Here is a 23,195-nt window from a genome sequence, read left to right as displayed (position 1 = left end):
AAATTAATAAGATTTCTGCTTTTATTCTGATGATACTGCTTTCAATGATTATTTTAGCTGATTGTGTATATACATGCAAGCTTGCCACAACAGGATTTACTACATTGTAATAACTTATTGGAATTTAATGATCGCTTTTCAGTTTAGCTCAATTACTGTGTATATACATTGTCATGTTTATACACATTTTCCTCTCACTTTCTCTCTCCCTACACACACACACCCACACACACACACAACCCATGCACCCACAAACACACGCATGCATGCACATGCACACACACACACACATGAACTTATACAAGAAGATGGAATAAACAGGCTTCGATTACTAATTACAACATTTGTTTCTCTGCAGTGACAACATTTGCAAGTTGCTGAGTTTTCAGTCTCATACCATTGCATAAATTATTTTATAAATAATTACATAAATATGATCTAACAGGAGCTGTTGTCAAACCACTAAGTTATGGGGAGACATAAACACACCAACACTGCTTGTCAAGCAATGGTGGGGGGAAAACACAGACACAAAGACACACACACACACACACACATAAATATATATATATATATATGTATATACAATGGGCTTCTTTCAGTTTCCATCTACTAAATCCACTTACAAGACTTTGGTTGGCCCAAGGCTATAGCAGAAGACACTTGCCCAAGGTTCCATGCAGTGAGACTGAACCTAGAAACACAAGGTGAGGAAGCAAACTTCTTACCACACAGCCTCACCTGCACCTATATATATATATATATATATATTGAAATTTATATTAAAAAAAAAGACAAAGACAGGTGTATGAACAAGGAAGTGTATTAGTTTGATGTTATATATATATGTGACAGTGGATTTTCATCAATGAGTTCATGAACCTTGGTTCTTTTCTCTAAAACTATATATTCATATTTTATACTGTGAAACTTAATTTAATTTTAATTTTTAATAAATTGAATTTAATTGAGTTTTTACCTGTAAATTTGGATTTTTATCCCTAATATTATTATTATATATATATATATATGTACATAAATATATATACATAAATATATATATATAAATATATATATATATGTATATTTATATATATATATATATATATATATATATATATATATATACACACATATATATATATATATTTATTTATATATATATATATATATATATATATATTTATTTATATATATATTTATATACATATATATATATATATATATATATATATATATATATATATATATATATATATATAATATATAAATAAATATATAAATAAATATATATATATATATGAAATTAAAGACAACTCAAGGGACAATTACAAGAAAATGTCATGATAGTCCTTGATTACTGGAATCACCTCAAAACACTCAAACTGTTTTCTCTTTATGTCCCTCTCTATGCTACATCATTTGTAGAATGTGAAAAATGCAACCAGTATTGTCCAAACGATGTTAACATCAAGTTCAAAAATCAATACAATAATCAGACTCGCAGCACATAACTACACTGCAACACAACTGTTTTACCTGAACTGTTCCTGCATTATTCAACATTACGTAGAATAAATCAACGCAGAAAAGGATCTCGTAACCTTCAAACAATATCTGGGCAAATTCCTCAAAGAAACAGCAGACAAACCACTGACACTAAACATATGTTTTAACAAGCAATGGCTCCCTAATTGAATTATGGTGTTTGGCTTCACCTTGTGGTGCTAGGCCTAATACTAGCTGAACCTATATAAGTTAAAATTTTATATCCCAGCATGCCAACATGACTACAGTTAAGTGGCTGAAAGCAGTAACAAAAGTGTATGTGTGTGTGTTATCATTTGTTGGGGCACTGTCTTGGAGGGTGTAGTTGAACAGATTAATTCCAGTCCCTTATTTTGCAGTCTGGTACTTATTCTGCTGGTTCTTTATTTTCCATCTTACTGTGAATTTTGCTTCATTTTGAAAAATAAAAGTTTATTTTATGATTTATTATCGTTTACATTTTGAATTATTTTTGTTTACATTTTGAACCATTTACATGTACTTGAGGGCACCAAAACCTTTTAAGTGCTTAGGGCCTCTATGGACCTTAATCCAGCCCTGATTACACGTATATGTTAGTAATAAAATGCAGTTCAATCTTTTAGTGAGGAAGGGAAATAGTGTCTTGATCCGTTGCAAGGTCTTCGAAGACTGGTGGGAAGGAATGAGAGAGGGGGGTATCTTTAAATCAATGATCTTACCCAAATGATTGCAGCAAAGTGAACCATGTTAAAAGCACCCAAGACACCAGATGGGCAATGGATTAAGTCTACCACTCAACAGTATTTATAACAACATAAGACTGAAACTGTTACATCATATAAGCAAGCATGTCACTAACATCATGTGTCACTTATCTCAAGTACTGTTGTTGTGTCATTATGTGGCACATGACAGTAATAAGCTCTAGCCAGACACATCAAGTTTTAATGTATTAATGGTAATCACACCTGCTTTCAGAATTGGATCACCCATAATGTTACACATATAGGTGTGGGAGTGGCTGTGTGGTAAGAAGCTTGCTTCCGAACCACATGGTTCCAGTTTCAGTCCCACTTCATGGCACCTTGGGCAAGTGTCTTCTACTATAGCCCTGAGCCAACCAAAGCCTTGTGAGTGGATTTGGTAGACGGAAACTGAAAGAAGCCCATCATATATATATATATATATATATGTATTTGTATGTCTGTATTTGTCCCCCTACCATCACTTGACAATCGATGTTGGTGTGTTTAAGTTCCTGTAACTTAGCAGTTCAGCAAATGCGACCGATAGAATAAGTACTGGGCTTACAAAGAATAAGTGCTGGAGTCAATTTGGTCAACTAAATGTGGTGCTCCGGCATGGCTGCAGTCAAATGATTGAGACAAGTAAAAGAAAGAAAAATAAAATATGACAACTGCAGTGAACAATGATAATCTACACAGGAGTACAAGGTGGTAGCACTGAGTAATTACCAAATGTTTTGTACACATAAACTACTGATTAAAAAGCCATAAACACACAGACGCATATATATACATCATCATCATCATCATCATCATCGTTTAACGTCCACTTTCCATGCTAGCATGGGTTGGACGATTTGACTGAGGACTGGTGAAACCGGATGGCAACACCAGGCTCCAATCTAATTTGGCAGAGTTTCTACAGCTGGATGCCCTTCCTAACGCCAACCACTCATACACATAATACACAAACACTCACAGACATTAATACACAACCACAAATATACAGACATAAAAAAGCCTTTGACACTAACATTGTACTACTGGTTACTGACTTTTGTGCTTTTATTCCTACAACCAAATTTTCCCTTAGATCACACACTATTTAGATGATATCTAAAATTATATTTATTTCTTTATTGCCCACAGGGGGCTAAACATAGAGGGCGACAAACAAGGACAGACAAAAGGATTAAGTCGATTACATCGACCCCAGTGCATAACTGGTACTTATTTAATCGACCCCAGTGCATAACTAGTACTTAGTTAATTGACCCCGAAAGGATGAAAGGCAAAGTCGACCTTGATGGAATTTGAACTCAGAATGTAACGGCAGATGGAATACCTCCAAGTATTTCACCTGGCATGCTAAGGATTCTGCCAGCTTGCCACCCAATCTAAAATTATATTGGTTAATGAAGTATCAGAAACAAAATGGAGTGGTTATAGTTGGAGCATTTTTTTAATTGTAGGTCTTTTCAATCAGAGCTGACTTGGAGGCTAAAACAATGACAAAAAGTTCAGCAGCCTATAGAGAAGCATAAGCCAAAGAGGGAGCCTCTAGGTAATCACTTGACCTGCAAGACATACCAGCCAAATTTCCCTCAAACCACACTTTACCATCTTAAACAAAGAGGACATATTAGATAATGTATTCCAATATACTCATAAAAAAAGATGGGATGGTAACAGCTAGAATGCCTTTGGTCATAAAAGAGCTTGATCTCAAGATTGACCAGGGGTTAAACAACAACAGAATTAACTTGTGTTGGATTTAGACATAAACTAAACAAGCTACAGCTTAGGATTTGACAGTCCACAGGAACCTCAATAATTCACAAGGGTCTCACAATCTACAGGGCCTTGAACTCATTAAAAAGTATACATGTTTTCAATGTGTGACCATCTAGTGTAATTTTTTAACAAGAAGCTTCCAAGCTTTTTTTTATAGTTTAGAGCTTTGCCAAGCCTAAATCCAACACTGAGACAGCATTGTCTTTTTTTTCTACTCAAGGTATAAGGACTGAAATTTTGGGGGAGGGAGCCAGTCGATTAGATCAACCCCAGTATGCAACTGGTACTTAATTTTTCGACCCCGAAAGGATGAAAGGCAAAGTCAACCTCAGCAGAATTTGAAGCACTGAGACAGTATTGGTGAACGGTAATTGTTAACTGTTGACTAAGTCTGTATTCACTATGGACATTACCAGAACCTACAAACATGCAGTCTAACTGGCAAGGGACAACTACAACTTGTTAGAAACAGCAGTCAAATTTCCCTCAAATTATACTCCATCATTTAAAAAAAGAAAGACACACTGCACAATATAGTCCAGGGTACACTGTTCTTGCGGGGAAGACAAAAGACAGGATGGTCATATGTTGAATGTCAGTGATCATAAGTCTGTTCAGTTGGAACTGACTTGGAACTAAACAATAACAACAACAACAACAACAACAACAACTAATTAGAATAAAGTCATCAACAGGAATACTTCAGCTTCTGACCCACAGATATAGGGCATCCTTCTCTGCTTTGTCTATTGCAACTATAATGAACTCTGATGCTCGGAGCTGGCTAGCCTGATGCCACTTTCATTCAGGCATTCTCACCCTACATGTTTGGCTCTCCTCTTTGCACTACCACTGTTGTCTCCAACCCCACTCCCAAACCTCAGACTTATCACTCCACCCAGTCCTTCCTTCCTAGAATGTCAGCTCTATGGAATTCCCTCCTTGTTCATGTCTTTCCTGCAGGTGTTGACATGTACATAGGCTCAGGAATGAAAGAAGGGGGTGCACCCCCTAAACAGATTTTGTTCTTACACTTATGGACTTGTAAAGGTTCAAGAAGAACATTAATGTCATCAATCTCACTGGTCTAGGAGACCTTGTGAAAGCCACAAGCACTGACTCTTTGCCCAGACACAGTAAGTGAAGAAAAGAAAAGAAAAATACCAACTCCTTACATGCCATACAGGTCTGCATTATCAAAGCTGATCAGTAGGTACGCAACAATAACAGTAAAGGTGTCTGCTACCCTGATGTATACCTCATTAAACCTCGTCCACTTAAAAAAACATTTGACAAAACCTGTCATTCTACTTGCTGTTGTCAATTTGTTTCTCACATTAAGAACATGATAAAAAGAAGAAAAACAAAAAGAAAAAGAAACCAATGGAAGCCTCTAAATCAGTGGTTCTTTACCTTTTTGATATCGAGGTTAAATCCAAAACCTGGATTTTTTTAGGGGCCTGTAACAAAAAAAAAAAATGTAAGTTGATTAAAGAAAAATTTATTTGTTGAGTGAAGACTGTCGAGGGCCACTGGAAGGATGCCTGAGGGCTGCAAGTAGCCCTTGGAGCCGTGGTTGAGAACTACTGCTCTATATAGTCACTCAATTTGTTAGAAATAGCAGCTAAATCCCCTTTAAATCACACCTACTGTAAATGATTTAAAAAAAACGACATATTGGATAATATAATGTCTGATGAACAAAATATAGGATGGTCATGATTGGAAGGACTTTGACCACAGATCTATTCAATTCAGGTTGACCTAGGGTTAAAGAAAAGTAACAGCTCAAAACAAGCAAAAATCACCCTGAAAACTCTACCCCCATACAACCCAACTCATCCCCATTCCTACATTCTTCTCAAACTCCTTTCCCAACAATGCTTTACCTTCAACCTCCAACTCACCACAAAGCAAGGCAAAAAAGAAGACTCTACATCAGTGGTACCCAACCTGTGGTCCGTGGACCACTGGTGGTCCACAAGAGTAGTACTGGGGGTTCATGAACTAAATTCAAAATTTCATCTGTATATATATATATATATATATATATATATATATATATATATATATATATATATATATACATACATAAGGATAAGTATATTAAAAGGGGTCCTTGATAGTGAAAAGGTTGGGAACCATTGCTCTACATGGTTGCTCAACTTGCTAGAAACACCAGTAAATCAGCTCCCCCCACTACACACACACATTGCATGATGTTGTCATGGTGACACTATGTCTGAAAGGAAAATAAAGAATGCAATAGTCATCACTGGTATGGTCTGTCAGTTCAGCACTGGTCTGGGATTAAACAAAAACAGCTTACCCATAAATCAAACAAAATATCCAGTCTTCAATCTATGAAGAACTACAAATGTTACAAAAATTAAATTGTGTGAGAAGCACCCACTTTCTTCCATTCTGGTCGATATTGGGTCTACTAAATATCTACCAGATATTTAGTAGACCCAATATTAATTAAACAATTAGAAAATAAAAACAAAAAGGAAAATTCCTACCACATATATGTAATCAATGTATTTGGCAGCTATCAATACATGAAATTTCCTTGTTTGTTGTTTGTAGCATTTAAATAGCCTCTAGTGATTTTGTTTATTAATTTCTTAGATAAATTCACTTGGTCAAAGTTTTTCAAGTCAACACATTCATCATCATCATCATCGTTTAGCATCTATTTTCCATGCTAGCATGGGTTGGAAGATTTGACACGAAGCTGGCCAGCTGAGAACTGTCCAGACTCCAATTGTCTATTGAAGCATGGTTTCTATGGCTGGATGTCCTTCCTAATGCCAGGATGCCCTTCCTAACAACATTACATATGTGAAACCCTACCAGTTTACTATATTTGTATTTAGTATGGAGAATGCTACTCTCACATGTTTCTCCTTCAGCCATATTTCTGAAATAAGATGTCCTGCTTTATATCAACATTTTTATCATTGTTTTAATGTCTACTTTTCTATGTTTGCATGGGCCAGATGGAGTTTATTGAGGCAGATTTTCTGCAGATAGATGCCCTTCCTGTAACCAACATTTACATGTTTCCAAGCAAGGTTATTCCTCCGTGGCCAAACATGTTTTCACAGAATATTGGAAATAAATGACATTCGTTAAGAATAATCACAAAATGTCAAGACAAGAAGATACAAACATACAAACACTCAAACACACGCATACACATATACCCTATATATGTATGTATGTATGTATGTATGTATGTATGTGTGTGTGTGTGTGTGTGTGTGTGTGTGTGAGTGAGTGAGTGAGTGAGTGAGTGAATGAATGAAAACATTTCTTTCCACATACTGGTCTTTGGACAGTGTTTGAATAACAACTTTATTCGCTCACATATGAATACCCTCTCTCTCTGTCTCCCCCCTCTCTCTTTTTCTGCCCCCACCTCTCTCTCTTTCTCTGTTATTCTTTCTCTGTTATCCTTTCTCTCTTATCATTTACACCTGGTGTGTTCCACTGTCAAGCATAAAACTTAAAGATGCAACACTGGAAAGCTTCATCTTCCAATAAATTGATGTAAATGTTAAAATGATGTTATTATTTTAAAACAACTTTGAGAATAACAACAAAACACTTAGTGATGAAGTGATTCAAACTTATTTATGAGAAAAATGATAATTACTCCAATCATTGTATGACTAATTTTTTTACATTGAAATAGAGAAATAGAATACTATTTTCTGTGACCAAGACATTTAACTTTTAAACGATCCAGTTTTCTAAACCAAAAATAAGCCTTGTAAAATGGAAACATTAACAAAAACAATTGCTGTGTGTAAAGCTTGGAGAAGAATGTGCTCCTCTTTGTCCTCAATATGTTTTCTATAAAAGCATTATATAAAGAAGAGCTAATGAGGAAGCCATTACACAATCATTCAATATGCTACAAATAGCAGCCAAATCTTCTTTAACCCTTACGTTACCAACCCGGCTGAAACCGGCTCTGGCTCTGTGGTACAAATGTCTTGTTTTCATAAGTTTTGAATTAAAAGCTTCCGCCAAACCTTAGTCACAATTTATGTTCCTAACATTAGCTGAATGATAACTAAGTTATTTTACTAAATTCTTTGTTATATCTAAAGTAATTGAAAGAAACACAGAGCATCTCAAAATAAATACAGTAATGAAAGGGTTAAATCACACTCTATTATCTTAACAAAAAAAAAATGAAAGGACATATTGAATACTACAGGTCTAGATATCTCTACAAAACAGGATGATCAAGACAAGAATGCCTTTGATCACAGATCCACTTGATCAGGATTGACCTGTACAACAACACTTCATAAAGACAAAGTCTTTGAGGTGGTCCCCAGATAACCCAATGGATGATGTGAGTCACTACCAGTAAAGGAGCTTTATACGGCTGCTTGAATTATAGTAATAACAGCCACATTTTCCCCCGAATCACACCTTAACTGTTTTGAAAAAGGAAAAACACATTGGATAATGAAATCTGGGGTACACAATGCTCGAAAAAAGATGTAAAAATCATGACTTGAATGCTTTCCATTACTTGACCAGGGTTGATCTGAGTAAACCAAACAATATTAACAATGAGATGAGATCAGGAATTCAAAGAAATTGGAGACTCTGTGTCAGCAAAAGTCAATCCCTAGAAATTCATCAATAATAATAATAATAATAATAATAATAATAATAATTATAATTATTATTATTTTTATTATTATTATTATTATTATTATTGTTATTTCAAATTTTTGCCACAAGGGCAGCTTGAGGGAGGTGGGGATGAGTCGATTACATCGACCCCAGTGTTCAATTGGTACTTAATTTATCGACCTTGAAAGGATGAAAGGCAAAGCTAACCTCGGCGGAATATAATAATTATAATAATAATAATGATAAATGCCCGGATGCAGTACCAGGCAGTGGCTCTCATGGCTTCTGATCTTAATTGATTGGAAGTGTTATCATGTACATTGTTTTGTCTTGGTATAAAAGATGGGCTATAGTAAATATTCTGCTCAATACCACAGATTTGCTTGTCAGTTGTTTGACCATAACCAGTTGAGCATGTCCCTTGGTGGCTGACGATATGTGCATCTCTGATCATGAGCAGAAGTAGTGGGGGAGCATCATAGCCATGTGTTGAGAGGAATTCTTTGGGGTTTGAATAATTCACCCTTGGAAACATGGGTGTTTTGCTCAACATCCTTAAACAACCCTTATTCAGGGACCTTTTGAGTGGGATGGGCTACTCGACCTGAAGAAAATTCTAACTGGGCCCCACCTGCAAGGTCATGCACTGTTTATCTTGATATGAGATCACCATGTCGCGCACATATTGTTCTGATGCGTGTTCCCGGTGTACCCTTATCAGACGGGTAGTCATGATGTGTATGCAGGGCTTCGTATATTTTACCCCATCACTTTGATGGCATGCACTGCTCACTCACCCAATAATAATAATAGTAATAAATTAATTTGCTATAGTTAGTGAAAAATCCAATGTTTTGGATGTTTCTTTAGAAAGAAAAAATTATAGAAACTAATGCTGGGATTAATTACTAACACATAATTGTTTAGTAACCATGGTATAAGCCTCTTTATACTTTCTTTCTTGCCAAAGAAAGAAACATGTCCAAAATATTGGATTATGTTTTCACTCCTCATAGCAAATTTGTTCACTGTATTAACATTACATCTATCCTCATTTATCACTGATCCAAGATAACACAGAACACTTGATTGTAAACCATGTTATGCTTTTCCTAAATTGATCTGTGATAGCACAAGTTGGCAATCAGTCAAAGATTCTGCCTATGATATTTTTTAATATATTATTATTTACTGATTATAAACTATTAAATTTTACTCTAAATATTTTTCCAAACATGAAGCAATATTATTATGTGTGTTTAAAAACTATTTGGCAGTATCATTTGGGTAAGTTAGGAGGCCAACTTGGGGTCTCATCTTGAAACTCCAACTTGGTCAATTATTCATTTATCATGATCGATTATCATATGCTCATTTAATAGTTTTTGCTTTTTTAACCAAACAAAGACAAATGTATTAATGTAGTGAGAATTCTTTCAAGTATCATGTTTGGGGTTCAATTTTATCATAGTATAAACATGCTTATCACAGTCCATCATATTTTCTTATTGCTATACAAATTAATTCTAAAATATCTTTTTACCCGCAGCCATTTATTGCACTTGGTAATATAATTGCCATGCAATGAAAAAGCACTAGAGTAATAATAATTGGGTATTCTTCCAGCAGTATATTGGATAGACATTATCCCTTAGTGGGTTGGATTCACAACCCCTAACTTTCTTCGATATATGTATATATATATATATATATATATATATATATATATATATATATATAGTAGAGGTTTTTTGTGTTTTTACTGATGGCATATAAAATTTGTGTAAGCTGATTAAGTGCGAAAGTCATTAAATTGTTGGCACAGAAATTTAAAGTACTGAATGTAGGTTTTCATACTTGTGTCATTTAATAAATTTAGTCCTGTATTCCCAATATTAAGGTCAAACTCTTTTATTATCACATGTGGTTTATATATATATAGGTTGTTTTCATCCCAGATAGAGATGAGAACTAACATCCCATGTAGCAGGATTGATAATTGATGCGATTTCTCATCTGCATGAAACCTATGGTAGCCTTGTTAACCTCAAAATAAAGAATATTTATCCACCAGTGCTGAGCACTCATTTTCAGTTTGATATTAGCATGTGTGTGTGTGTATATATATATATATATATATATATATATGTGTGTGTGTGTGTGTGTGTGTGTGTGTATATACATATATATATATATATATTCCCTTCATAGACACATGTAAAATCTGTCCTCTGTCAAAACTCCCCCACTCTTCCTCACATCCTCACCTATTGCAGGTCCCTACACCCTCCATTACATGCCTTTCTCTGCCCTCCCATATCTACCATTGCCCCCTTCCTGACCACTAATTTTTCTCACCATCGCTTTCTGCAGTCATGTCTTCCCCATCTCTAAACATCTCTCCTCACACTTTTATAGAACACCCCCTCTATCCCCTCTGTATTTATACACCCACCCACTGTTTCCATATCTCCAACACTATCTCTTTCTCTCTCTTTCTCTTTCACTCTTTCTCTCTCTCTCTCTTTTTCTTTCACTCTTTCTCTCTCTCTCTCTCCCTCGCTCTGATTGTCTCTTTCTGTCTATCATACTCTAATCTCTTACCTGGTACACAGCCACTTTCCTTGGTTCCATTCCCTGTTTTAGCTGAAAGGTCTCTGTCTTGCAGGCTATTTGGCAACTCCACTGGTGCTCGTGCCACATAAAAAGCACCTGCGATGGTGACACATGAAAAGCATCCAGTACACTCTATTAAGTGGTTGGTATTAGGAAGGACATCCAGCCACAGAAACCAAGCTAAAACAGACAATTGGTGCCTGGTACAGCTCTCTGGCTCTCCAGCTCCTGTCAAACCATTCAACGCATGCCAGTATGGATGTTGAATGATAATGATGATGATGATGAAGATGGTGATTACATTTATTATAACAGTAATGAAAAAAAAAGAAAACATCAGTATTAATTAAAATTTCTCCCAAAAGTCAAGGGGAAAACTCTTTTTATTTCAATTAGCCAAAAAATATATCTGGAGGTTTGTAGGACATAAGGCTGAGTTTGAGTTTGATCCTTGCTGGATATGGTTTTGGTTACATTAGGCCTTCCAGTAAAACATTGAGAGCCTCCACTCTCTAATATATTACCATTAAAGTGGAAGTTCTCTCCCTTTCCTCTTTTCAGAGTAATTTTCTTTAACACTAATGACTTTTCTTCTTATTATGATTATAACTCCAATCAGTTAAAAAAAATCTTTTCACTTCACCATATTAAGTATGTTAACATGCATGTAATTATATGCTCTATATACTGAAGGAACGCTTCAGAAAAATTTCCAGTGTCATTATTTTTAATTGCCTCATCAGTGAATGATTGACACATCAAAAACTATATTTTATAGTCATTCGGAAGTCTTGGTGGCAGCCTTGATGAGAAGCTCTAATAAAACTGAAATATATAATAGTCTATGTATCATAGTACAGATATGTCATGGAAAGCTAAATTAACTGCATTAAGTGCATTTCTGCCTTTTGGGGCTTCATCAGTAGCAAATACCCACAAACAGTTGCCAGTGAGTGTGCATACAACTGACAAGGCCCCACCAAATGCAGAAATGCACATCTAGCATTCCCAACACCACTGCTGGATAATTTTTATCTGCAACTGATATATTTATAAGTTATTCAACCATAGCTAATTTGATTGTCTGTGACATATTTGCATTATGATACACAGACTGCCATTTATTCTAACACAGCTTCTGTTGCACGTACTGATATATTATGATCATCATAACTATCAAACCGCCTACATATCTCCATTTAATCTTTGCTCAACTGAAAGTTTGGGAGTTCTCTCCCTTGATCCCATTTGAAAGTAATTTTCATTAAAACTAATGACTAATATTCTAATTATGGTTATGATCTCATTTGTTTAAAAATTATTTTGGGCTCACTACATTAAGAACTGTAGCATACATATAACTATATATTCTTTATACAGAAGGCAACCATGGGAAATTTTCCCCTATCAATATACATGTTTGTGTATGTATGAATGTATGTATGTACTTCTAATCTATATACAATGCATAGAGAAACTAAAGACACGTTCACAGACACACATGCATACATGCAAACTCACGTTCACACTGTTACTATGTTCGTTTATATGTGTTAATATAAATTCCTGTTTTAATTCCCGAAGCTGACTTAACGTGTGAACAGTGTTGTATGGTGCGTATGTCGTATTGCAGCTGTATGTACGTGTTTGTCTATATGACCATATGCAAGGTATCGATAAAGAAAGCTTGCTAACCACAACAACAGCACCTGCAACGCCCACAATATCTTCACCACCGTCATCCTCATCAACATCTGAAGCGGCAAACGAGTGACGCTATGTGATGTCTCGACCTGCTAGACACAGAGGCCAACTCTTTCTCAAATCACATCCATCCCTCTCAAAAAAGGAAGGACATACATTAGATAATGTAATCTTTAATACATCTTTAAAAAAACATACAGGATGGTCACAGCTGGAATGCCTTTTAGACCAGTACTGATCTGGAGTTAACTACTACTACTACTACTACTACTACTACTACATATAGACAACAACAATGCTGATGAAAACCATACCTATACTATTAATAATAATTCATTTAGCAGTAACAACAACAGTAATACTATCACAGTAACTACACTGATCAATGCCAGTACAACTTCATCACCACCACAGCCATCACAGGGAGGGGGAGGGATCTATGCGGTCGCACGATCTGCTACAAATAACAGCTTAATCTCCCTCAAAAAATCAAACGCTAAGGACACATTAAATGATGCGGTCCTAAGTGCGCCATGCCTTGGGGTGGGGGAAAAAAACCGGAACGAACGCAACTAGAATACCTTTGGTCAGGGTCTGTTTGATCAGAGCTGACCTGAGGCTGAATACAACATAAGCTCGTCGATATGACTATTATCACGCAAAAGCGACCACCACCAGCATAGCTACACACCACCACAACCGTAACTACAGCATCACCACAACCACAACCCAACCGTTTCAATTACACCGCTATAGTCACAACGACAGAACTATACCACCACTACCACCACAATTAATTACACTACTTCAATCACAACGGCAGAACTCTCACCGCTACTACTACTACTACTACTACTACTACAGTCACCACAATGAAACCACTTCAATCACAATCAGACTATCATCTACACCACCACAACCACCACAACCACCACCACCACAAGGTCAACAAGACCATTACATTCTGACAGAGACGGGGATGACGGAAGAGACGATACGACAGAAGCTAGGGGGAAATCGAACACCTGGATGTCCTGTTCAAGGTGTATGTTGTGTGTGGGAATAAAGATGAGGGGAAATTAGGATGGCGATGGTGAGGGAAAACTGTTGACTACAAACAAGGGGCATATATAGAGAGGTATATATACTGCGTCAGAAGGGGAAGAGAGAGGAAAGAACAAGGTAATTAAGAATGACAGGATCTAGAAATCTGAACGAAAAACTGGCTGGGAATTGACAGGAAAAGCGAGAGATGACGAGAGGAAACGATAGAATACAGTTAGGATGACAGATAGAGGCAATAAGAGAGATAGGGATATGTCAGAGAGAAAGAGGAGAAGGAATAGAAAGAAAAAAGAAAGCACAAAGTGAGAGAGAAAGAGAGAAAGAAAGAAGGAGGGGAAAGGAGTATTAACATGAGAAGATAAAAAGAACGAGAAGATACAAAAGGAAAATGAGATAGAAAGACAGATGGAGTAAAAGTGAGAAATGAGGAACAAAAATGTGAAAAGGTGGGTTCCAGCAGAAAAACAAAAAGTAAGAAGGAAGAGAGCGAAGGTGACTAACAAATAAAACTAAGGTAAACGATGGAGATGTATTAACACATTTATAGAGAGGGAGAGAGAGAGGGGGGATTGAGAATCTAATACAATTATATACATGATAAATAGACATTAATAGATGAGCATATAGATAGGTGCACAAATAGTAAGGCAAACAGATAGCCAATCGATCGATCGGCAGATAGATAGATAGATAGATAGTGACACATGAAGATGGACAGAAAAATAGAGATACGCAAGGGTAGCTAGAACGATGTATTGTGAATGACCTGACCTAGTTAATGAGGGATGTGTTGAAAAACGAAAGGCGATCAAAACAAAAACAAATTGAATAATCATCGCCAAAGGGTTATTAGTGTAAAAGAATTACGACATTCAAACTGAACGTGATATGACAATGTACGTTCGTCTTATTCTCACATCACACTATATTACACACACACACACACAGATAGATAGATAGATAGATAGATAGATAGATAGATAGATAGATAGATAGATAGATAGATAGATAGATAGATAGATCCTAGTGGTTAATGGGTTCAGCTCATATAAGGTCGTGGGTTCGATTTATGGACCGACGCCTATTGAAACCTAGAGCGGAGTGTTTCATTTTATGCTGCTACACTCTACTCAGCTGGAAATGAGTAACAAACAGAATGTTGATTCAGCCTTTTCTCCCTCTAGCTATCACATCAACGATATTCTGCTGGGTGAAGGAAGGTGGGTGCGGGCAGTCCAAATGAAGGCTACGATGGAGGTGGATATGTATGTATGTAATAATAGTTTTGACTAAGCCCCACATTACTTAAAGTTTCATGAACGCGTAAGACACATTCACGAATCCTGTAAGTAACATGGAGCTGAGTCCTAACTGTTATTGAATACATATAACTCCAACCAAATGTGTTGAATGCTACTTTCTCCCAAGTATGCACTTACTCGTATGTTACACACACACACACACACACACACACACGCACACACACACACACACACAAGAGTGAGTGTATGTAAATGCAATTAAGACTGAGATTTTACACTGTCTCCACTTCGAGTTGCACGTTACCGCTCTTCAGTACGACTAATAAGTTTTGGTTTATATATTACAGGCTTTATATATTTGTTCAAATTGACAGTTATAAATACTGAAATTCTAAAATTCAGAATCTAACAAAATATTTAACGGTTGATAAGGTATTTATATGGGAAATTTGAAATAAAAATGATAGGAGAAAACTAAAAGCTAGAGGGGCATGAGAGAAAAGGCGGGAACAGAGAGATGCAAAAGAAGAGAGAAGAAAGAGTAAAGAAAAATATGAAGAAAAGATAGAAAAAAGAGAAGGAATAGGTAGAATGAACTATGAAGCCTATGTAGACAATTAGTTTCGACGTCGTTATGGAGAATGGGTATATTTATTAGGGAAGATTGTAAACACTGATAAGAAAGTGTAAGGTGTATGATTATGTAAATAGCTAACGAAAGAAAGAGGAAAATTCCTAAAGAAAAGAAAGAAAAAGAAAAATAATAATGCTGAGGTAGAGACGTATATCCTGGAAAACCAGCCGATCAGTGGTTAAATAAATAACATGGAAATAATGTACAGGGTTCAGTTGGCAATTGAGAGTTGATTTTCCAATTGTGAGACAACGCATTTCATCAGAGGAAGACGTTTTAATTGAGTAGTATCCAACTATAATAATACCATGAAAGAGAGTGGTTGCCACTCAGAAATACAATAAACATTACCGTGTAACACTTCTTAAAGTAGAAAACGAAAACACTGCTCGAGCGTAACATAATCTGGTTTAATCCTCCATACAGTCTAAGTGTGGTGTCCAATATTGCCAAAACTTTCTTGAGCCTTTCGAAGCAGTACATCTCAATTAGTCACAACTATCACAAAATCTTTTACCCGAATTCCAGCGAATTCGGGTAAGAGCCTTTCGTAATTTAACCAATACTAATGCAACATCAATTCATGCCCATTTGATGGCTAAAATGAAAATAACTTATGCTTAACAGAACGCATCTTTAAAAGCAAGTACGCACAGCATATATGTTTTTTAGACACCCAAGGGAAAGAAACATCAACCGCTTTTGGAAGCACATCTTGAGACTAGAAGATACCACAACTTTAAGGACTGTATTCCATGATAGGATTTTACAAACCACATTCTGGAAAGTTTGGATCGTGTTTGTATACATGCAAAAAAATCTCGCTTTTACACCCCACCTCAGCTTGTTGAAATTTTAGGAACGAATTAATTTTGACATGTCGTTACCAAAACAAATTTATTCTTTGATAGTATATCTACGAGCTAAATATACTGCAGTTTTATAGATGAAAAAATTTTTTAGTTCTATATTTAAGAGATGAGGAATTATGTACATTATTTACATTTGACGGATATTTGTCCTCATCTTGTTTGTTGTTAACACAACGTCTCGGCTGATATACCCTCCAACCATCATCAGGTGTCTTGGGGGAAATTTCGAACCTGAGTTCTCATTCTTAAGGTATTATTCAGGTTAGTAGGCCGCGCTCTTAACCACTACGCCATATGCCCACAGGCATATGGCGTAGTGGTTAAGACCGCGGGCTACTAACCACAAGATTTCGAGGTCGATTCCAAGCAGTGACCTGAATAATAATAATAATAATAATAATAATAATAATAATAATAATAACAACAACAACAACAACAACAATAACATCGAAAAATACGTTAGGAATGAGAACCCAGGTTCGAAATTTCCCCAATATACCTGATGAAGGCTGGAGGGTATATCAGCCGAAACGTTGCGTTAACAACAAGCAAGATGAGGGCAAATATCCGTCAAATGTAAATAATGGAAATTTTTTTATCTTTTCTTTTTGGTGGGTAGAGTTCCTTGTTAATAATCTATTCTCTGAATATCTTAAGTTCTCATTTCTAAACCACATTTTGCACCAAAAATTCTAGTAGCTATGTTTTTCAAAGTATTTTGCACGAGACTAAAAGCTGTTAGTAAATGAACTTCTCTTTTTCTCATAATTAGAAAAATAATTGAATGTTATAAATTCTTTGATTATGTGCAGAATTATATATGACACGCCACTCCAGCTCGGCATTTTTATTTTCCTTTCTCTTCTTTATCCTTTATCTCTCTTCCAGCCCTTATTTCTTTTTGAATAAGCATAAAATATTTTAAATGTTATATCTTAAATTTTACAATCTCACTGTCCTTGTTTTGAACATATAAAGAAAGTATGTATTGCTTGTAATTCATAATGAAGCTTTTAGTCATATCGAAAAGCGGTAGCGTGAAACTTGAAGTAAACCGGTGTAAAACCAGCCTTAATTGTTATTAACTCTGCATGGGTACTTTTTTTTTCTTCTTTGAGTGCCTGATGCGTGCGCGCCTGCACACAAACACACACACACACGCACATACAAACACACACACCTTCACTGTGTATATGTATGAGTGCGCGTGCGCGTGTAATACCGCATGAAATAAATACAAAAATATATACATATATATTACATCTAAACATGTATACATGACGAAATAGTATAGTAAATATTGATTCGAATGGAAAGATATTGAAAGAGATAAAAGAGATAAAACAGAGATAATACTGCAAAAGAGAGAAAAGGGTAGAGAGAGAAAGACGAACAGACACAGGGACAGACAGACAGGCAGATAGTAAGACATAGATATGTTTTGCCATAGTATGAGTCAGTTACAAATATTGAGAGAGATAGACTACTAGATATATAGGTAAAGAAAAAGAGAGGGGAGAGAGAGACAGAGAGAAGCATGTAGAAGAGAGACCTATAGAAAGAGAAAGTCTAATTAACAGATTTAAGTGAGAAAAAGAGACATTAGGTGATGTATACAAAAGCGAAGGGGGGAAGATAAACATACAGGCACAAGTAAATGATATAGGAAAGGGGACGAAACAGAGCCACATAATGGATTAGAGATAGATAGATAGATAAAAAGAGAAAAAGAAACCGAGAAGAGAGAGTTATAGAACAGAAAGACACACACACACATACACACACATATATATATATAAAGGAGAAGTGAGATTGAGATTTGAGGTGATAGTAGGGCTAATTCAGAGAGATATAATGTCATGGGCTAAAGGGGAGAATCTGAAATAGAGCTGCGATAGAGAGAGTGGGGTGGAAGGAAAAGAGAAAGAGAGGGCAAACAAGTAAGCTTACAAAGATTACATCCAAAACAAAAATATACACCTAATATCAAAGAAGGAAGAGGAACAGACAAAACACACGGGCAGATAGAAAAAGAGTGATATAGAAAACAAGGTACATCCATTATGAAATAAAGAGAGTAACTGAGAATGGAAAAGAAAGAAAATTTTAAAGAAAGAGAGGTCATTAGCGTCTTTTCATTCATTTTCGGTTTTTCCTTTTCAAAATCACGTTTGCATACACACACACACACTACTTCTCTATCATTAAATACAGTATTGCTGTTGTTATCACTATAGTCGTCATCGTTGTCGTCACCACCACCACCTCCACCACTATCACCAGCATCAACAATAATAATCACACACCCATACACAATCTCCCTCTTTTTCATGAGTGTTATGCTTCTAATCATGAATATTATAACATTAACATCACAGTCACAATCATTTAAAGCGTCATTATCATCAGTTTTGTTTTTTTAAATCATCTCTATCATCATAATTACAAATGATGTTTATATTTGTTCATTTTACCTGATAAGCATTTCCGAGCCTCCAAGGCGAACTTCTCCCGATACCGGCGAATCTCCTTCCCTAGGTCCCGTTCTGGTGGTCCCTCGATGGCCGAGAAAACTGACGCTCCGATGATAAGGTACAATACGTAGAAACATATGAGGACAATAAGCCGAATGTTACTCTTTGCCAAACCCATTGCGACCGATTCGATGTGTGTGCATCAGTGGTTCGTTCCACTCTCTCTTTCACGGCGCAACTGTGAACGTTAGCTATATAAAGCGCAGCAGACTTGAAGATTACGGATGGCCAAAAGCACTGCAGTTAGCCGTACCTCTACATATAGCTTATTATATGGGAAGCTATTATAAGCAGCCAAATCGTTACTTGCTGCCACTACTGCTGCTGCTGCTATTGTCGCCGTAATATCAACATCAGCAGCAATACCACAGCCGACTGTTGTTATTATGGCTGTCTATCATAATTCCATTCATTTCTAGGATGCATTATAGGAATATAAATCGACTCATTAATTAACTGGTATTTTATTTTATTTTATCGATCCCGGTGGGATAAAAGACAAAGTCTGCTCTTGCGGGATTTGAACTCCAGACGTAAAGAACCACAAGGTATTTTATCAACCAGTCTATTGATTCTGCCAATCTGCCGTCGTTATTTATTGATGTTAAGAATGAACGAAGTTTCACTTTACTTACGTCACTAAAATCACCTGAAATGCAGAGCTGAAAATATCTATGCTTAGCACTCGCGAAGCTGTAATCAGGGTGACCGGTTTCCAAGTCCAGTTGATGTCGTCTTAACTTACAGACGATATCGTTGGAAAAAGATTAATAAATAAACGTTGCTCCATCCTTTCCACTCACAAACAAATATTTTGCCGTTTTCAAAAGATTTATTAAGTTAAGACCGTGGAGGCGCAATGGCCCAGTGGTTAGAGCAGCGGACTCGTGGTCATAGGGTCGCGGTTTCGATTCCTAGACCGGGCGTTGTGAGTGTTTATTGAGTGAAAACACCTAAAGCTCCACGAGGCTCCAGCAGGGGGTGGTGGCGAACCCTGCTGTACTCTTCCACCACAACTTTCTCTCACTCTTTCTTCCTGTTTCTGTTGTGCCTGTAATTCAAAGGGTCAGCCTTGTCACACTGTGTCACGCTGAATATCCCCGAGAACTACGTTAAGGGTACACGTGTCTGTGGAGTGCTCAGCCACTTGCACGTTAATTTCACGAGCAGGCTGTTCCGTTGATCGGATCAACTGGAACCCTCGACGTCGTAAGCGACGGAGTGCCAACATTAAGTTAAGACCAACTACCTTTTAACTTCATTCGTGTTTCTAATCAGTGACGTAACAAGAAAGTGTACCGCCTGGGGCAGTTCTTGAGTTTGTTTCCACTGCCATTTATATGGGATTGTACAGTAGACCTAAAACTACCGTCCCCATCGCTCCCAACCCCCAACTACGACACCCTCTCTAATGTATCAGAAACGAATGAATCTCACAACAGCCTCCCTCCATCTGTATTAAATGTGTCCTTCGAAGATATTTGCTAAGGAGTGACAGGCGTGGCTGTGTAGTAAGAAGCTTGCTTCCCAACCACATGGTTCCAGGTTCAGTCCCACTGTGTGGCACCTTGGGCAAGTCTCTTCTAATATAGCCTTGGACTGACCAAAGCTTTGTGAATGGAGTTGGAAAATGGAAACTGAATGAAGCCCGTCATGTGTGTGTGTGTGTATCCCACCACCGCTTAACAACTGGTGTTGATGTGTTTACGTTCCCATAACTTAACGATAGAATAAGTACTAGGCTTTGAAAAATAAGCCCTGGGGTCCATTTGTTCGACTAAAGCCCTTCAAGACGGTAGTCAAATGATTGAAACAAATAAAAGATAAAGGATATCGATATATACCCATCATCGAAATGCTGAGCTTGTGCTGCTTACGATAGAAAGAAGTTCAGATTCGAGGTCAACTATGTATTTTATCCATTCAAGACCGACATTAATATGAAGGAGACCCTAGTACTCATTCTTGAAAGTCTGATACTTATTTTATCGGTCACTTAAGCCTAATCGCTAAGTTACGGTGACGTAAACAAAACCAGCATTGGTCTCCGAGCGGTAATGGTGGTGACGACAAACACTAATACAAGGCGAACACTCACACGCGCGCGCACATACATACGACGGACTTCTTTCTGTTTGTGTATGACAAATCCATTCACAAGACATTGGTCAGTCCGAGGCTATAGTAGTAGACACTTGCCCAAGGTGCCACGCACCGTACCCGAAACCTGTTGTTCATCTGTATTTCTTTGCCTTGCGAGGAGGTACCTAAAAGTAACTGAAAACGTTCTCCGTGGGACAAGTCCGTTGTAGTTCAGGCTTCTGCCGCTAGAAGCCACTTGATGCGACCCTCAGGCATCAGTCTGCCGATTGCGTCTTCGTGTGATGTCGTATAGCTACGTGGTGTGTCTTTGTTTTGCAGTGCTTCTCCCCTGTTCATCGATTTTTGCGATGGCTGAAATGAAGGAACAGCATGCTTCCGTGAAATTCTGTTTTCTGCTGGGGAAAACAGTTGTCATGTTTCATAAAGATCACAAGGACACTGCCATGAGCAAAACAAAAGTTACGAGTAATTTTTACGCTTTAGGAATGGTCGCTTGAAGACCAATCTCGTTCAGGGCGACCGTGGACCTCCCGAACGAATGAAACCCTCACGAAAATTCATGAACTGATCTTAGAGGACATTCGTCGAACAATTGACGAACTTGTTGATATGGCTGGTATGTCCTGGAGCTCCCGCCAACGAATTTAGAACGAAGAGTTACGAATAAAAAGAGCTGCAACAAAATTTGTGCCTCGCTTGCTCAAGTAAGATCAAAAGCAGTCACGACTGACTGCGTGTCTTGAACTGAAGGAATAGATGATAGTTGGTCCGGAACTTTTTTCGGAGGTTGTTACTGGTGACGAAAGCTGGTGCTACGGAATTTGCAGATGTGGGAGAGGCGAAGAAGAAAAAAAAAAAACGACGGAAGCATTAAAAGGCATCACTTCGCAAGTGTTCCAGCATTGCTTCGAACCGTGGAAAACGAGTCTGGACCGATGCATTGCTTGAAATGGAGAATACTTTGAAAGCAATAAAAGTGTTAACATGTAAAACTAAGTGAATAAAATAATATTGCAAAATTCCGGTTTCTTTTGTGTACCTCCTCATACAAAATTGCAATTTCTTTCGACTAAATAAAATAGTTACCGCAAAAGGGTAGCATGTACATATTTTTCCCGAAGGTTGCAGAGAGTAGGGTGACAGGTTCGAATGATCATACCCCTATAGCCGGCGTGTGCCAAAGACCTAGAGCAGTCGTGAACTGCCGTTCTTGTAGAGATCAGTAGGCTCCCAGAGCAAACTGTAACGCCAACCCGATTGGACGGCTGGAAACCGACCAATACGAACACAAAATTCGGCTAATCACAAGGTCATGTGACCTGCTGGAACGAAAAGGGCTTGTGGAGCTGATATTCCGGTATTTAAGCCTAGATGAGCCAAAATGAAAACATTTCACAAGATGACAGAGTGAATTACTTCTGCTACAGATTACTCCCCTGACAGAACATTTGTCATAGACAAAAGTGCGACACGCAAAAAGAGACCGGTAGCAGAAGAGAGAATGTGTCAATGTACAGAAAAGTGTACAAACAGTCGAAAATAATTGAAAAAATAATTGTCGAAAATTTGCTGAAGCAGAAGAAAAGCAAAGCAAAATAAACATTTCAGGACCAAATGCAAAATTCAACGCTCAGTATTAATATGCTGTGTCAGAGTGGATAGCATTAGGCAGA

General features: G+C 37.1%; 1 protein-coding gene across 2 annotated transcripts in view; it reads right to left on the bottom strand.

Moving 5' to 3' along the window:
- LOC149134979 (potassium channel subfamily K member 1-like) overlaps positions 1-19,601 on the bottom strand; it is a 116,076-nt gene extending 96,475 nt beyond the window's left edge. For both annotated transcript variants that reach the window (XM_089353630.1, XM_089353631.1), the window contains exon 1: positions 19,360-19,601. In XM_089353630.1, coding sequence (XP_089209756.1) covers positions 19,360-19,537 — 178 coding nt within the window. In that variant the 5' untranslated portion in view covers positions 19,538-19,601. The remainder of the gene's footprint in view (positions 1-19,359) is intronic.
- Positions 19,602-23,195: the final 3,594 nt, after the last annotated feature.

The sequence above is a fragment of the Octopus bimaculoides genome, chromosome 6 (genome assembly GCF_046866305.1).
Source record: "Octopus bimaculoides isolate indiv1 chromosome 6, ASM4686630v1, whole genome shotgun sequence".
NCBI lineage: Eukaryota > Metazoa > Mollusca > Cephalopoda > Octopoda > Octopodidae > Octopus > Octopus bimaculoides.
This window is presented reverse-complemented; position numbering and strand designations above follow the sequence as displayed.